General features: G+C 41.8%; 1 protein-coding gene across 7 annotated transcripts in view; it reads left to right on the top strand.

Moving 5' to 3' along the window:
- Positions 1–7: 7 nt before the first annotated feature.
- Positions 8–18,067, top strand: part of MORN1 (MORN repeat containing 1) — a 316,149-nt gene continuing 298,089 nt past the window's right edge. For all 7 annotated transcript variants that reach the window (XR_014786007.1, XR_014786005.1, XR_014786006.1 and 4 more), the window contains exons 1-6: positions 8–120; positions 5,315–5,386; positions 10,736–10,834; positions 12,924–13,034; positions 14,225–14,315; positions 16,878–16,965. Coding sequence is in view for 4 of the 7 variants with exons in the window: in XM_084821656.1 (XP_084677782.1) it covers positions 63–120; positions 5,315–5,386; positions 10,736–10,834; positions 12,924–13,034; positions 14,225–14,315; positions 16,878–16,965 (519 nt within the window). In the remaining 3 variants the exon portion in view is untranslated. The remainder of the gene's footprint in view (positions 121–5,314; positions 5,387–10,735; positions 10,835–12,923; positions 13,035–14,224; positions 14,316–16,877; positions 16,966–18,067) is intronic.

The raw sequence follows: 18,067 nt of genomic DNA, 5'->3' as shown, positions 1-18,067 counted from the left end.
GGCAGCCAGTCAGCGGCGGCGCTGCGTGGCTGCGGGGTAGCGTCCCGGAGGGCGGTGGGGAGATGGCGGCCGCGCGGCCCGGCGCCGGCCGCGGGGCAGCGAGCGCGCCGCGGCGGGACGGTGAGGGCGCTGGGCTGCCCGCGGGCGAGGGCCGGCGCCCGCGGAGCGGCCGTGGGTGTCACTGTGGTTGCCGCGGGAGCGGGTTGTTGTGATTGTTATTGCGCCGATTGCTACCTCCCTGAGCGGAAGCGGGAGCATAATAATACTACTGCTGTTATTACCTCCAGGAGCGGATGATTGTTATCACTACTACTATTATTACCTCCAGGAGCGGATTGTTATTATTACTACTATTATTATTACCTCCAGGAGCAGATTATTATTATTATTATTATTATTACTACTACTACTATTACCTCCAGGAGCGGATTATTATTATTATTACTATTATTATTATCTCCAGGAGCAGATGATGATGATTATTATTACTACTACTATTACCTCCAGGAGCAGATGATTTTTATTATTACTACTATTATTACCTCCAGGAGCAGATGATTATTGTTATTACTACTATTATTATTACCTCCAGGAGCGGATTGTTATTATTACTACTATTATTATTATCTCCAGGAGCAGATGATTTTTATTATTACTACTACTATTACCTCCAGGAGCAGATGATTATTGTTATTACTACTATTATTATTACCTCCAGGAGCGGATTGTTATTATTACTACTATTATTATTACCTCCAGGAGCAGATTATTATTATTATTATTACTACTACTATTATTACCTCCAGGAGCGGATTATTATTATTATTACTATTATTATTATCTCCAGGAGCAGATGATGATGATTATTATTACTACTACTATTACCTCCAGGAGCAGATGATTTTTATTATTACTACTATTATTACCTCCAGGAGCAGATGATTATTGTTATTACTACTATTATTATTACCTCCAGGAGCAGATGATTATTATTATTATTACTACTACTATTATTACCTCCAGGAGCAGATGATTATTATTATTACTACTATTATTACCTCCAGGAGCAGATGATTATTGTTATTACTACTATTATTACCTCCAGGAGCAGATGATTATTGTTAATACTACTATTATTATTATTACCTCCAGGAGCAGATGATTATTATTACTACTTTTATTATTACCTCCAGGAGCGGATTATTATTATAACTACTATTATTATTACCTCCAGGAGCAGGAGCAGATTATTATTATTTTTACTATTATTATTACCTCCAGGAGCAGATTATTATTATTACTACTACTATTATTATTACCTCCAGGAGCAGATTATTATTATTATTACTATTATTATTACCTCCAGGAGCAGAAGCAGATTATTATTATTATTATTACTGTTATTTCCTCCATAACAGAAGCAGATTGTTATTATTATTATTACCTCCATGAACAAAAGCAGATTATTATTATTACCTCCATGAGCAGAAGCAGTTTATTATCATTACTATTATTATTACCTCCAGGAGCAGAAGCAGATTGTTACTATTATTATTACCACCTCCATGAGCAGGGGCAGATTATTATTATTATTACTATTATTATTACATCCATGAGCAGAAGCAGATTATTATTATTACTACTACTGTTATTACCTCCATGAGCAGAAGCAGATTACTATTACTATTATTATTATTATTATTACTGCTATTACCTCTGTAACAGAAGCAGATTGTTATTAGTATTATTACCTCCATGAACAAAAGCAGATTATTATTATTATTACCTCCATGAGCAGAAGCGGATTATTATTATTACTATTATCACCTCCGTGAGCAAAAGCAGATGATTATTATTACTGTTATTATTACCTCCATGAACAGAAGCAGATTATTATTGTCATTATTACTGTTATTATTACCTCCATAACAGGCAGATTATTATTATTATTATTATTATTACCTCCATGAGCAGAAGCAGATTATTATAATTACTACTACTATTATTATTACCTCCATAACAGAAGCAGATTGTTATTAGTATTATTACCTCCATGAACAAAAGCAGATTATTATTATTACTATTATTATTACCTCCATGAGCAGAGGCCGATTATTATTGTCATTATTACTGTTATTATCACCTCCATGAGCAGAAGCAGATTATTATTATTATTATTACTTTTATTATTACCTCCATGAGCAGAAGCAGATTATTTTTGTTATTATTACTGTTATTATTACCTCCATAACAGGCAGATGATGATGATGATGATTACCTCCTTGAGCAGAAGCAGATTATTATTATTATTATCTCCATGAGCAGAAGCAGATTTTTATTATTATTATTTCATTCATTTCATTTATTATATTTCTATGCTGCCCCATAGCCAAATCTGTCTGGGCAGTTCAAAAATTATCTATTAAAAATACCTATTATTATTAGAACCTGCATATACAGAAGCAGATTATTATTATTATTAGAACTTCCATGTTCAGAAGCAGGTTGTTATTATTTTCGTTTATTATTTCATTCATTCGTTTATTATATTTCTATATTGCCCCATAGCCGAAGCTGTGTGGGCAGTTCAAAAAATTATCTATTAAAAATATCTACTGTTATTACAACCTTCATGTACAGAAGCAGAAGCAGGTTATTATTTTCATTTATTATTTCATTCATTTCATTTATTATATTTCTATACTGCCCCATAGCCAAAGCTCTCTGAGTGGTTCACAAAAATTATCTATTAAAAATATCTATTATTATTAGAACCTCCATGAACAGAAGCAGATTATTATTATTATTATTATTATTAGAACTTCCATGTTCAGAAGCAGGTTATTATTTTCATTTATTTCATTCATTTCATGTATTATATTTCTATACTGCCCCATAGCCAAAGCTCTCTGGGTGGTTCACAAAAATTATCTGTTATCTATTATTATTAGAAGCTCCATGAACAGAAGCACATGATGATGACGATGATGAATAGAACCACCATGAACAGAAGCAGATTATTATTATTACTTCTATGAACAAAAGCTTATTATTGTTATTATTATTAGAACCACCATGAACAAAAGCAGATGGTGATGATGATGATTAGAACTACCATGAGCAGAAGCAGATTATTATTATTAGAACCTCCACATACAGAGGCAAATTATTATTATCATTATCATAATCATCAACGTTATATACTGGTTCTCATTGAACAAATCCCAACATAGTTTACAAAGTAATAGAGAAATACACAAAAACTGTGGGATGTCAGAAATAAAATAAATAACCTTCAACTTTGGTTCAAAGAGAGCTCACTGCTGGGGGAAAGCCAAAGTAAACATGTGTTTTTGGTAAATGCCTAAAACATGGCTGGCATACCACAGTGGGGAGATCATTCCAGAGAGTGGGCACCACCACAGAGAAGGCCCATCTCCTTGTCACCACCAGCCAGACAGAAAAATGAAGGCTGTGGCATGAACAACAGGGTCTCCTCTGAAGATTGTAGTGGCCTCGGAGGTTTATATAGGGGGAGACGTTCCTTGAGGTAACCTGGTCCTGTGTTATATAGGGCTTTGTATATTAGTGAATACCAGTTTACCAGTGAATACCAGATGCTGTATGTATGGCTGTGAGAGCTGGACTATAAGGAAGGCTGAGCGCCGAAGAATTGATGCTTTCGAACTGTGGTACTGGAGAAGACTCTTACGAGTCCCCTGGACTGCAAGGAGGTCAAATCAGTCCATCCTAAAGGAAATCAACCCTGAGTGCTCATTGGAAGGACAGATACTGAAGCTGAAGCTCAAATATTTTGGCCACCTAATGCGAAGAGAAAACTCCCTGGAAAAGACCCTGATGCTGGGAAAGACTGAAGGCAAAAGGAGAAGGGGACGGCAGAGGATGAGATGGCTAAATAGCATCACGGATGCAATGAATATGGACTTGAGCACGCTCCGGGAGAGAGCGGAGGACAGGAAGGCCTGGCGTGCTATGGTCCATGGGGTCACGAAGAGTCGGACACGACTGAACGACTGAACAACAACAACCAGATGCTGAGAGAACAAGCCATGGAGGATAATAGCAGTCACCTACATTTTCTGCTTACGGACTTCCCATTGAGCTAGCCACTGTTGGAAACTGGGTGCTGGGCTTGGTCTGGCCCAGGTAGTCTTTTATATTGGAACATAGGGAGCTGCCTTATACCCAAACTATTTGTCCGTCAGCCAGAATCATGTACTCTGACTGGCAGTGGCTCTCCAGGGTCTTGGGCAGAATCTTTCCCAGCACCTGCTCCTTTTAACTGGAAATGTCAGGAATTGAACCTGGGACCTCCTGCTCCGCCACAGAGCTATGGTCCTTCCCTAAAGATAGCAGCAGGGAATATAGGAACCTGCCTTGTACTGAATTAGACCATTGGTCCATCTAGACTAGCAATTATTGTCTACTCTGACCGGTGGTCAGTTTCCATGTTCTCACATAGAGAAAGGTCTTTCCTTCCTATCATCTGCTATGTGATCCTTTTAACTGGAGATGCTGGGAAATGAACCTGCGACCTTCTGCATGCAAAGCATGTACTCTACCACTAAGCCATAGTCCTTCTCATACAACAGAGAGTCTTGTGACACCGTAAAGACTAACGAATCTATTCTGGCATAAACTTTCATGGATTATACCCCATGTCATTAGATGCATGGAGCATTATGGAGAATTGCTGAAACACGGAGTCACCCAATGCAACTGGTTTGCAGCAGGTTCAGGACTGGCAAAAGAACATTATTTTCCACACAATGCATAACTAACTTGTGTCATTTGCTGTCACAAATTGCCACTGGCTTAGACAGCCTGAGAACAGGATTAGAATAATTTATAGGCAAGAGGTCTATCTTAATCATCGTTAATCATCTCCAGCTACCTCCAGTACCAGAGGCTGGGGGACGGGTGGGAGGGTGCTGTTGCGCTCATGCCCTGCATGTGGGTTCCTGTTGGACAGCTGGTTGGCCACTGTGTGAACAGAATGCTGGACTAGATGGACCCTTGGTCTGATCCAGCAGGGCTCTTCTTACATTCCTGTGATCTGAATGCCAGCTACCGAGGGCAAGCAACAAAGAGTGGCCATTGAATGCCAACCTTGAATATGCCCGATTAGTTCCACTTAAACTTCAGGGAGGGACAAAACCCTAAATATCATTTTATCAGCAAGCGTTTTGGAGACTTGAGTGATTTTTAAATTTTTATCTAAGGGTATATGATGATCCTGATTTAAGTATTTGTTTCCCTGAAGGTCTTATGGTTATGTTTCTTTTGCTTTTAGGTTACGGGCATTATGTTTATCCTAATTCTTTTTTCCAATACGAAGGAGAATGGAAACGAGGAAAAAAACATGGTAAGGGAAATGAACTTTGTCCTCTATCAGTGTGATCCATCTTTTCCACCTAACTTTGCAGGAGATGTTATTAAACATTGCAAGTGAGACCTGCAACAAAATGTTGCAGTGTGGGTACTCTTTTCAGTGATCCAGCCAAGTAGTCAGCCATGCCCTCTTCCAAGGTAATCCATTCCATCCCTCTCCTTCTCATCTTCTGTGCCCCCACCACCAGCATTCTGTGGCCACAGCACATGCTCAGTCCTCATTAGCCTGCTTGGGGATTTTTCTGCCCCCTTAATTTTTCCTCCTAAATATTCCTAAAGTTATTTTGTATTTCTGCAAACCTTGGGGCTCCCCTGACCATGCTGAGACTATTTTCTTGTTTCTCAGTAGCCCCATTTTGGCTACAATCCTGTCGGCGCACAGCAGCTGAGTATGCTATTAGAAGGAGTGACAGCTAAAGTGATACACATGTGATGCACACAGCAACTAATCTTGGTGAGAAATCTGTAATATAATACCATGGGGTTGCCTGCGGGATCTAAAGACTCCTAGCAGCACAATCCCCTTCATGGATCACTGCCTTGTTGTGGCGAAGGGGCTTGCGTAACTCAGTGAAGCCATAAGCTATGCCGTGCAGGGCCACCCAAGACGGACAGGTCATGGCGGAGAGTTCTGACAAAATGTGGTCCACTGGAGAAGGAAATGGCAACCCACTCCAGTATTCTTGCCAAGAAAACCCCATGGAACGTATCACAAGGCTAAAAGAGATGACGCCGGAAGATGAGCCCCTCCGGTCGGAAGGTGTCCAACATACTACTGGGGAAGAGCAGAGGGTATTTCCAAGTAGCGCCAAAAAGAGTGAAGCGGCTGGGCCAAAGCCACTCAGCTGTGGATGTGTCTGGTGGTGAAAAGAAAGTCCGATGCTGTAAAGAACAATATTGTTTAGGAACCTGGAATGTAAGATCAATGAATCAAGGTAAGCTGGAGGTGGTCAATCATGAGATGGCAAGATTGAACATCGACATCTTGGGAATCAGCGAACTAAAATGGACAGGCATGGGCGAATTTAATTCAGGTGACCATCATATCTACTATTGTGGGCAAGAATCCCTTAGAAGAAATGGAGTAGCACTCATAGTCAACAAAAGGGTGGGAAAAGCAGTACTGGGGTACAATCTTAAAAATGATAGAATGATCTCAGTACGAATCCAAGGCAAACCATTCAATATCACAGTAATTCAAGTCTATGCCCCAACCACTGATGCCGAAGAAGCTGAGGTTGATCGGTTCTACGAAGACCTACAACACCTTCTAGAACTAACACCAAAAAAAGATGTCCTCTTCATCATAGGGGATTGGAATGCTAAAGTAGGACGTCAAGAAATAGCCGGGATAACAGGCAGGCATGGCCTTGGTGTACAAAATGATGCAGGACAAAGGCTAATCGAGTTTTGCCAAGAGAACACGCTGATCATAGCAAACACTCTTTTCCAACAGCACAAGAGACGACTCTACACATGGACATCACCAGATGGTCAATATCGAAATCAGATTGATTATGTCCTTTGCAGCCAAAGATGGAGAAGCTCCATACAGTCAGTAAAAACAAGACCTGGAGCTGACTGTGGCTCAGATCATGAGCTGCTTCTTGCAAAATTTTGGCTTAAATTGAAGAACGTAAGGAAAACCACTAAACCATTCAGGTATGACCTAAATCATATCCCTTATGAATATACAGTAGAGGTGAGGAATAGATTTAAGGGATTAGACCTGATAGACAGGGTGCCTGAGGAACTATGGACGGAGGTCCGTAACATTGTTCAGGAGGCAGCAACAAAATCCATCCCAAAGAAAAAGAAATGCAAGAAAGCCAAGTGGCTGTCTGATGAGGCTTTACAAGTAGCTGAGGAAAGAAGGGAAGCGAAAAGCAAGGGAGAAAGGGGAAGATATATCCAACTGAATGCAGAGTTCCAGAGAATAGCAAGGAGAGACAAGAAGGCCTTCTTAAATGAACAATGCAAAGAAATCGAGGAAAACAACAGAATGGGAAAGACTAGAGATCTCTTCAAGAAAATCGGAGATCTCAAGGGAACGTTTTGTGCAAAGACGGGCATGATAAAGGACAAAGAAGGCAGGGACCTAACAGAAGCAGATGAGATTAAGAAGAGGTGGAAAGAATACACAGAAGAACTATACCGGAAAGATCTTAATGTCCCTGATAGCCATGATAGTGCGGTCACTGAACCTGAGCCGGACATCCTCGAGAGTGAAGTCAAGTGGGCCTTAGGAAGCATTAGTAACAACAAAGCTAGCGGAGATGACAGTATTCCAGCCGAGCTATTTAAAATCCTAAAAGATGATGCTGTTAAAGTGCTGCACTCAATATGCCAACAAATTTGGAACACTCAACAATGGCCGCAAGACTGGAAAAGGTCAGTTTACATTCCAGTTCCAAAGAAGGGCAACGCCAAAGAGTGTTCAAACTACCGTACAATTGCGCTCATTTCACATGCCAGCAAGGTGATGCTCAAAATCCTACAAGCTAGGCTTCAGCAGTATGCGAACCGAGAACTACCGGAAGTACAAGCTGGGTTTCGAATAGGCAGAGGAACTAGAGATCAAATCGCCAACATTCGCTGCATCATGGAGAAAGCAAGAGAATTCCAGAAAAACGTCTATTTCTGCTTCATTGACTACGCTAAAGCCTTTGATTGTGTGGATCACAACAAACTGTGGCAAATTCTTAAAGTGATGGGAGTACCAGACCACCTTACCTGTCTCCTGAGAAACCTGTACGAGGGTCAAGAAGCAACAGGAAGAACCAGACATGGAACAACCGATTGGTTCAAAATTGGGAAAGGAGTACGACAAGGCTGCATATTGTCACCCTGCTTATTTAACTTATATGCAGAGTACATCATGAGAAATGCTGGGTTGGGTGAATCAGAGGTCGGAATTAAGATTGCTGGGAGAATTATCAACAACCTCCGATATGCAGACAATACCACCCTAATGGCAGAAAGCGAAGAGGATCTCAAGAGCCTCTTGTTGAGGGTGAAAGAGGAGAGTGCAAAAGCTGGTTTGAAACGCAACATTAAAAAAACTAAGATCATGGCATCTGGCCCCATCACTTCCTGGGATATAGAAGGGGAAGAAATGGAAGCAGTGACAGATTTTACTTTCTTGGGCTCCAAGATCACCACAGACGGTGACTGTAGCCATGAAATTAAAAGACGCTTGCTCCTTGGGAGGAAAGCTATGGCCAACCTAGACAGCATAGTAAGAAGCAGAGACATCACCTTGCCGACAAAGGTCCGTCTAATCAAAGCTATGGTTTTCCCAGTAGTAATATATGGCTGTGAGCGCTGGACTATAAGGAAGGCTGAGCGCCGAAGAATTGATGCTTTTGAACTGTGGTGCTGGAGAAGACTCTTACGAGTCCCCTGGACTGCAAGGATGTCCAATCAGTCCATCCTAAAGGAAATCAACCCTGAGTGCTCATTGGAAGGACAGATCCTGAAGCTGAAGCTCAAATATTTTGGCCACCTAATGCGAAGAGAAAACTCTCTGGAAAAGACCCTGATGCTGGGAAAGACTGAAGGCAAAAGGAGAAGGGGACGGCAGAGGATGAGATGGCTAGGTAGCATCACCGATGCAATGAATATGGACTTGAGCACGCTCCGGGAGAGAGTGCAGGACAGGAAGGCCTGGCGTGCTATGGTCCAGGGGGTCACGAAGAGTCGGACATGACTGAACAACAACAAAAGCAGCACAATACAGTGCTTATCTATTCAGAAGTAAGTTCCACTGTGCACAATGGAGCATACCCTCAGGTAGCTATGCATTACAGCCTTAGCCCAATACCCTCTAGTGGAACTGACTTTATCAAACGCTCATAAGAAATTAGTTTAGATTATAGACCCCCCCCCCCCGCCCATCCAAAAAAGCAATTCCATGTGTCAAAGGGGATAGAAGCACCTCGGTGTTACTCTACTGCATTATTTTATGTAAGTTGTCTTTGGGACCCCTCTGGAAATTAAATAACTAAATAAGGATGCAATCCTATGCATGTTTAGTCAGAGAAAAGGCCTACAAGTCCCAGCTGGCTGGGGCATGCTGGGAGTTGTAGGCCTTTCCTCTATCTAAACATGCATAGGATTGCACCCTTAAATATTTAATTTTCTTTCTAGATAATAATAGACACTACTTACTGAGTTTTCAAGGCACTTCACTCACATTATCTCTGGGATCCTTACACCAACTTTGTAAGGTACACCAGTACTTGTTATCCCCATTGCAGACAGGGGGCTGGTAGCCACTATGCTATATTTTTTTTCTCAGTGTAATGGTTACAAGAATATTATTTATATTTAGCACTTTTACATTTTTATCCCACACTTTCTACAAGGAGTTTTGGGCGATGTACATGGGCTCTTCCCCCACTCATTTTTTTTTTTTATCCTTACAACAATCCTGTGAGGTAGGCAAGGTGGCCAAGTAGTGACTGACACAAAAGGCACCCAATGAATTCCATGGCTGAGCAAGCTCTGAAGGATCTAAAACCATGTTATTATTCTTTGCTTGGGCCTGTCTTTAGCATATTTGAGTAGAGATGTAGCCTTTTCATGGTTAGGCAAGGGTTATCCATTTCCATTCCAAACCTGAAAGCAGTAACCTCATGCAGTTAATAACTCACTCTTGCTAATTGGAGGTTGCTTGCTTCCCTATTTCCAAAAAGATAAGTATCTGATGGCAAGATATTTGTACTGTTGACCATTAGATGGCAGAAGAGTGATAATTGTGTACACTTCTTGTATCGGATAAAGTGGACTCCAGTCCACCAAAGCTTATGGCATAATTGGTTAGTCTTTTAAGATGCCTTGTTGATTTATGTTGCAACAGACTAACCTGGCTCCCTGTCTCTGGCAATTATATACAGGTATCATATATAGTCAGAGTTCTGAGAGGTGTTGCTATGCTTGAGGCACTGTGGTGTAAAATACTAGACTGACAACTTCTAAGTGAATTGACTTCTATTAGTGAATGAGTATGCAAGTTTTCAAGTTACATGAGCCTCTTCATCTGGCACCAAATGTAAATGTTCTGCAAAAAATTTAATCTTTACAAAGAGTAATGTAAATTAAGGCAGCAGTCATAAATACACTTAGCTGGGAATATGTCCCACTGAACTCAATATGCCTTACTTCTGAGAAGACCTGTGTAGGACTGCACTGTCAATCTCCTTGTCTATTTTGATAATCTTATCTATTCCACACACACAGTCTCCAACCCACTGAGTTCCCCAAAATCTCTGGGCAATACCTGTTTGTTGCTGAGAATGCATGTCTTTCTTTTTTCCCCTAGGTCATGGGAAATTGCTGTTTAAGGATGGAAGTTATTATGAAGGCGAGTTTGCAGATGGAGAAATTATGGGCAATGGACTGAGATACTGGACATCTACAGGTTAGACTTGGTGGTGGCAAATGCAATCTACACTGTAAGTCGGGTGGGCAACTTGTAGCTGTCCTGTTGTTTTGGCCTACAACTCCCATCAGCCCTGACCATTGTCTATGCTGGCTAGGGCTCATGGGAGTTGTAGGCTAGAGCACTTGGAGGGCCTCACGTCTGTCCCCCTGCCTCCTGTTGTAAGTAGTGAGACCTGCAACAGAATGTCGCAGTGTGGAGTGTCCCTGTTTAGTGTTCCATTCAGTCAGCCCTCCTCCGGGATACCCCCCTCTGCACCCAATCAGTCAGTCAGCATTCCATGGCCATTGAGCACACTCAGTCCTCATTGGGCCATTTTGGGGTTCCCCCCTCCCCCGGGGGTGTTTTCACTAAATTCTCTGTACTGCAAACCTTGGGACTCTGCTGAGCTTTCAAATACCTTCCTGTAGAGCATGGCTTCTGCCGTTCTGGCTACATAAACATTGACACTCACACCTGATAACTGGAAATAAAGGGATGATACACTAAGGAATGCGGTGGTGGTGGTGCAATCAGAAGGTCCTCTGAGTCCCATTGGCTGAGCTGCTTTGATCTTGCTTTGTCATTGGCTAAGTTGCTCTCATCAAAGAGTTTCTGCCTGATACTGGCTAAGCTTGGGTAAAGAGGGATTGACTAAGCAAGATGTTAGGAAAGGAGGAAACAGGGAGCCCGTGAAATGGCTGCCCCAAGTGGGGTGGGGGGTCTAGAAGAAGAGGATTCCAGCAGGGTCCTGAAGAAGGCCAGAGGGAGGATTCTGAGAGGGTAAAGAAAACTGGGTGACAGAATAGGCAGAATTGAGGGAGATACATGGTCAGGAATTCCAGAGGGGAGGCACACTGAAGTTCATAAAGTTTTTAAATAACCAACTTAATCTTGTGCTGCATGCATGTAGTTCTAGACATATGGACATAAGAAGCTGCCAGTCCATCTAGCCCAGTATTGTCTACTCTGACTGGCAGCACCCCTCCAGAGTGTCAGGCAGAAAATGCCTTTCCCATCACCAGCTACAGGAGATCCTTTTAACTGGAGATGCCAGGAACTAAACCTCCATGCAAAGCAGGTGCTCTATTATTGAACTATTGCTATTCCCTAGGACTGTATTTCTTTTAATATAGTTTGATAGGAATCAATTACTGAGGGACCCTTTGTTGAACTATGGTTCAGGTTACTTCATTCCTCCTTTTCCCAAAGCTTATTGCTCCCATCCCAAGCAGCCTCTTAAGCCAAGGTATAAATGGGATGAATATGAGAAAATGCACCCCTCTATCATTGGGGTGATCTGCTTCACGGATTGTCAAACCCTTACATGAGGTGCTGCCATGTAGGAATTAATGTGTTGTCTTTGTATAAATAATTTCACATGATTGCGTATGCATCCTCCCACACATACATGTTCTGCAACGCTGCAGTTGGTTATGGCTTTCTGGTCTGCATCCGCTGACCTGCATCCGCTACACGCATCATTCGTCAATGTCATGTTCAGTTGCAAATTTCATTTAATTCTGACATGGACATGTTTTTGCTTATAGAAGTTTTGTTATATGTAAAGTGGCCCAAGCAATCCAGTCCTAAGCAGGTTTACTCCAAAGTAAGTCTTGCATAGTTCCAGGGGACTTAGGACTGTAGCTTTAATTCTCTTTATAGTGCCACGTTCCTGCTCTCCATAATGAATGGTTTGAATGACTGTGTGCCATCAAAAAGCTGTTAAGTTGACTGTGAAATGAAAGTACTTCTTAGTCATCCCTTAACCATAAAAAACATACTATGAATCTTTCTTCTTCTTTTTTAATGTGGCACTAATGTCTTTTAAGATACCTTGGTTTAAAGACCTAAAGGAATGCGGATTACGATTCCATTAGTTTGTGAGATAAAGACCCAATGAACACTTTCTTTGTTCTTCATTAAGCTGCCATGATAATAAAAAAGCGGTTGGTAATTATTCACTTGTAATGTCTTGTATGAAGAAAGGCTCGGTCAAAATCTTTATTGGAACACCAAGGATAATTAAGCCGCATTTGCCAGAATGATTTTCCCTCTGCATTTTACTTTATCATATATTTGATTCCAGGGAATACGTATTCCGGCCAGTTTCTCTTTGGCGAGCTCCATGGGCATGGAGTCATTCAGTATGCAGATGGTGGAAAATATGAAGGGGAGTTCTCCTATGGGGCACGAGAAGGTAAGTTGGCTGTCCAGGCCAAGGCAATGAGACTAGGTGAGGGGATGTCCCAGGTGGTGGACTTGGGGTATTGTTAAAGATGGCAGAGTGGGAGTTAGACAGAACTTGCCCAGTGCACTATAGTGTTTTCTTTTATAATCCCCACTGAAATGAACATGAGTTGCCCTTGCTCAAACAAATTTCCCTATAGATCTACAATGCTTCCAGACAGAGGACTCCTAGTGTTATCAATGTGAAGGCATTGTGCACCAATTCCATCTTTTTCTCCTTAACAGATGATTTGCAGTAAGGAAAAAGATGGGAAAACTAGTGGGAAACATGGGAGAATTACCAAGTGGAAGATATCGTCTGGGCTCCCTGTAAAATTCCATGAATGAGGTGTGATAGCACAATAAAAAGCCCCTTCTGGAAGCACTTCTGTATGTGGGATGTCATCTTAATTCTCTCCCTTGGGCCAGCCTTGACTCTGAGGATTTTTGATTAAGGCTCCAGTGTGGTTAGAGATACTGGCTTGTATCCAAAGGTGCTTCTGCGCAAGCACAAAGCATTTCCGCTTACACAAAGTCCCCCCATCTTTGCCAGTCCTCCTAGCCCACAATAACACTGCATTCCTCATCCCGTGCTACTCCAGAGGTTCCTCTGAGTGTCAGGACCATCTTTTGGGGGTATGCAGAGGAGGTTCAGTGGGAAGTTGGGATTGGTAGAAATTGGGGAGCTGCCTTGCATGAGTGGAAGCTCTTTCTTCTCATGCAGAAGCTCCTTTGGATACAAGTCACTGATTTGAAGTATGTTTGAGTAGAAGTGGCTTTGGACATGATGTAACGTGGGGAAGGGGGGCAGGAAGCACCAGGGAGTCGCTTCTTGAACTCCATGCTTCTTTGCATCACCCAGAGGAACCTTTGCATCTCTCGCCCACCTGCCCACCCCAGTGTTCAGACATGCAGTCTCTCCCAGAATGAGGATCTTGTGCATCTGACCATGGGTGCAGGGGAAAACAGAGAAGTTCCACTTTGGATGTGACAAAGAAACATGTTGACCAAGAAGTAGAAGAACCAAGAGGTCATAAGTAAGAATTAATAATAACTCTTCAGCGGTTTTGGGCAGTAGATGGGAAAATAGGGTTTTGATTTGTTTTTACATTAAGTCCTCTTCCATTTTTTTCCTACTCAGTTTCCTCCTTTTCTTTTTAGGCCATGGGTTACTAACTGACAAGGATGGACAAACGTATCAAGGATGCTTCCATAACAACAAAAAACATGGAGGAGGAAAAATGCTCTTCAAGTAAGTTTTTTACTGTGCGTGTGTGTGTGTATGTATGTATATATTTACCAGGTTTGGCTTGAAACGACAGTTCAGGGAGTAGCAGCAGCAACAAGGAAGGCCTATACAAACCTTGGCAGGTTGGGGAAATCAAATCTAATCCAAAGCAAAGTCAAGCTGAGTGAGTCAGGGCAGGACCGATTGGCAGACCGCTGAAAGAGACAGAGGTGAAAGAGTGTAGGCAAAAGGAAGGTGTGGCATTAATTTTGTGTAAGCTGTTAATGTGTGCAGATTAAAAATAATAGCAGTGGTGGAGATGCCTAAGCAGGATCAGAACCACAGGGCATGGGAAGAGCATATAACCCTGACAAAAATCGTCCCCCTCCTTGAAATTGATGTCCGTCCTGGGAGGGAAGCTTCCATGGGCACCAGTAAGAAACTTAATCTTGACATGATTGAGGTCCTGCTAGTCAAGAACATTTCTGATCTTGGTGAGGTAGTTTAACCTGTGATGGATGGGGCTCCCCCTGAAGACTATGTAGCTTGGGGGGTTGTCCTTGATTTCCCTGGATGCTCAATTGGCAGCAGTCTCAAGGAGCACCCTTTATTAGCTTTGGTTCAGACACCAGCTGTTGGCCTTTCCTGGAGAAGGCAGACTTGGCTTCAATCATCCATGCTTCACTTATCTCCAAGTTGGATTACTGAAATGCAGTGTACGTGGTGCTACCTTTGAAGAGGGTCTGGAAGCTTCGGTTGGTCCAAAATGTGGTAGCCAGACTGACTCTTTTCTGGCACTTACCAGCAAGAGCATATAACCCTGGTTTTATGTTAGCTCCATTCCCTTTCTATTTGCTTCCAGCCTCAATTCCAAGTGCTGGTTCTAGCCTTTAAAATAGTAAATGGCTTAGAACCAGGTTATCTTAGGACCAGGTTACCTTAGGACTAGGGATGCTGGAGAAATTCGAGATGGACTAAAATGAGCTCGGATTTCTAAGAATCTGACCTGCAGAATCTGCTGTGGAGCGACACCCTCAGGTTGCGCGGAGTCCGTGGACTTTTGGATGATTTTTTTTTACTTTCCTGAAATTTATGCATATGAATTCATAGAATAATAAGTAAGTTTCTGCTGAAGAAATGTGGAATGTAATGAGGGACAATACACTAAATGTTGCGTACTAAGGTAAATTATGTAAATACTTACGTAATAATTTGCGTATTTTTCCTCATGACAAAAAAATAATAATTCACATCTGCCTGTGAGCGGACGATGGAACAAAAGGCACCCGACAATCTGCAAAACACAGACAGAGCGGATTTTACATACACAGTCTGTACATCCCTACTTAAGACCAGGTTATCTTAGAACCAGGTTATCTTAACAACCGCTTGCTCCCATGTAGTCTGAATATGAGCCAACAATGTGATGTGGCTGCAAAACAGGCAAATGCTATTTTGGGCCGCATTAATAGAAACATAGCTTCCAAATCCCGGGAAGTACTAGTTCCCCTCTACTCAACCCTGGTTAGGCCTCATCTGGAGTACTGTGTCCAGTTCTGGGCACCGCACTTTAAGAAGGATGCAGACAAGCTGGAGAGGGTTCAGAGGAGAGCAAGGAGGATGATCAGGGGACTGAAAACAAAGCTCTGTGAAGAGAGACTGAAAGAACTGGGCATGTTTAGCCTTGAGAAGAGAAGACTGAGGGGAGATATGATAGCACTCTTCAAATACTTGAAAGGTTGTCACAGAGAGGAAGGCCAGGATCTCTTCTTGAGCATCCCAGAATGCAGGACACGGAATAACGGGCTCAAGTGACAGGAAGCCAGATTCCAGCTGAACATCAGGAAAAACTTCCTGACCACTAGAGCAATACGACAATGGAACCAATTACCTAGGGAGGTAGTGGGCTGTCCCACACTGCAGGCATTCAAGATGAGGCTGAACAGCCGTCTGTCGGGGATGGTCTGACTTCGATTCCTGCATTGAGTTGGGTTTGGACTTGATGGTCTTGTAGGTCCCTTCCAACCCTACTATTCTATGATTCTATGATTAAGATAAATGCCAGAGGCTTCGCTCTCGTCATCATCTTGTGTTATTTTGCTGTGTGAGCTGCAAAGCTGGAATGCTCTCGCAGTCGAAATCCATCAGTCTCTTTATATCTCTTTCATCCTAAATTGAAGATGCTTTTTTTTCAATAGAATTTTAATGTATAACACCTAGCTTATTGATGCCAGTTTTTTTTAAATATGTACCATCGTTTATCCTTGCTGTGATAATTTTTTGTTTTGAAGTGTTCTTGTTATTGCTTTTAGCTATTGTTTTTAAATTGTTCTTCTGCTTCGATGGTATTATTTTTTATGGTTTTATGATTATAGTGTACACTGCTCTGGATATTTTTAGTAGGTGAGAAGTATATAAAATTATTATTATCTTTATTATAAATCCATTTTTGTGCTTTCTATAGTCTTTCTTTTTTCCCTAGCCATTTTTGAATAATTATTCATTCAGAATCCTTGAATTTTCAGCAGTGGTACTGTCAAGTCTCCAAATCAGCTAAGAATTTTCTCCTGACTATTGCTTTTTTAGAAATGGGGATGAATTTGAAGGAGATTGGATTCTGGACCAGAGACAAGGTCATGGAGTGCTCCATTGTGCTGATGGAACTCTATATGAGGTACTTATATAAGAGTTATGAGAATTCATATAATGAGTCCTATCCCATCACCTGGATCCATTGTGATATTCCCTACAAGAAAGTGGTATTGGGCTTCCTTGCCACTGGGTTTCCTGTCCCTCAGCTTCTCTACATCATGGGATCTCTTTCCAGTCTTCAGCCTATCCTAGTGCATGCTTTTAATCTCAACCACACTGCCAAGTTTTCCTTCCCTCACAAAAACTGGACTGCAAGCTCTTGGTTCCCTCAGATTCTGAACATTCTGAATCATCACACCTGCTCTCCCAGTCAGTGTCGAAAGCTTCACTGCCACAAGCGGAATATAATATGGATTTATCATTTGAAATCTTGCAGGCTCAGGCATAATACTGCAATTTGTGATGACTTTTTGGTTTCCTTTGGTTGGATGAGGGATTTATATTTGGACAGCTAAAGCAAAAAAATTGAAATTTCTTTCTAACCTGAGGTTGGCTTGTGCTATAAGCAGTGCTTGGTGAAATCTCAGAAGCAAGGGAATGAGGACAAATAAGATTTCTGGGGGATGGAAGAGAGAATCTGGTGCCTGACAATAGCTCCTTAAACATCTCCAAGCTAGCAGAAGCAACGTGTGTTATGCCAATTAAGAGAATGTATGCATTGCAGAATTCAGCTACACCAAGCATCAGCATCATTGTTGTTTTTGTTGTTGTTATATTGTGCACGGTACATAGAACCATGATGATTTCAGTTTCTAAGAATCTGAGCTTCCATTTTTGTCTGTTTAGGGTACATTCATCTACAAGTTTAGACAGAAAGGAAGTCCTACAACTCCCAGCATTCCCAGCCAGAATGCTGGGAGTTGTAGGACTTTTTTCCATTTAAACACGCATAGGATTGCAGCCGTATTTTCTTAAGCTGCAGTTCCTGTATCCATTTACATGAGAGTAAGGCCTCTTGAACTCAGTGGATGTACTTCTGAATAGACATGTATTTGATTGCGCTTGTCATTTGCTATTAGGTCCTGCTCTGCCTTGGCCTGTTTTCCCATACTTATCAACTGTTCTTCTGTATGTGGGTTTCTTCATTCCTATTTTTAACACTTCATAACATGGATTGGTAGGAT

This window comes from Heloderma suspectum, chromosome 15 (assembly GCF_057233095.1).
Source record: "Heloderma suspectum isolate Gila_16-S chromosome 15, 16-S_ref, whole genome shotgun sequence".
NCBI lineage: Eukaryota > Metazoa > Chordata > Lepidosauria > Squamata > Helodermatidae > Heloderma > Heloderma suspectum.
The sequence above is the reverse complement of the archived record's forward strand: the minus strand, read 5'-3'. Positions and strand labels throughout refer to the sequence as shown.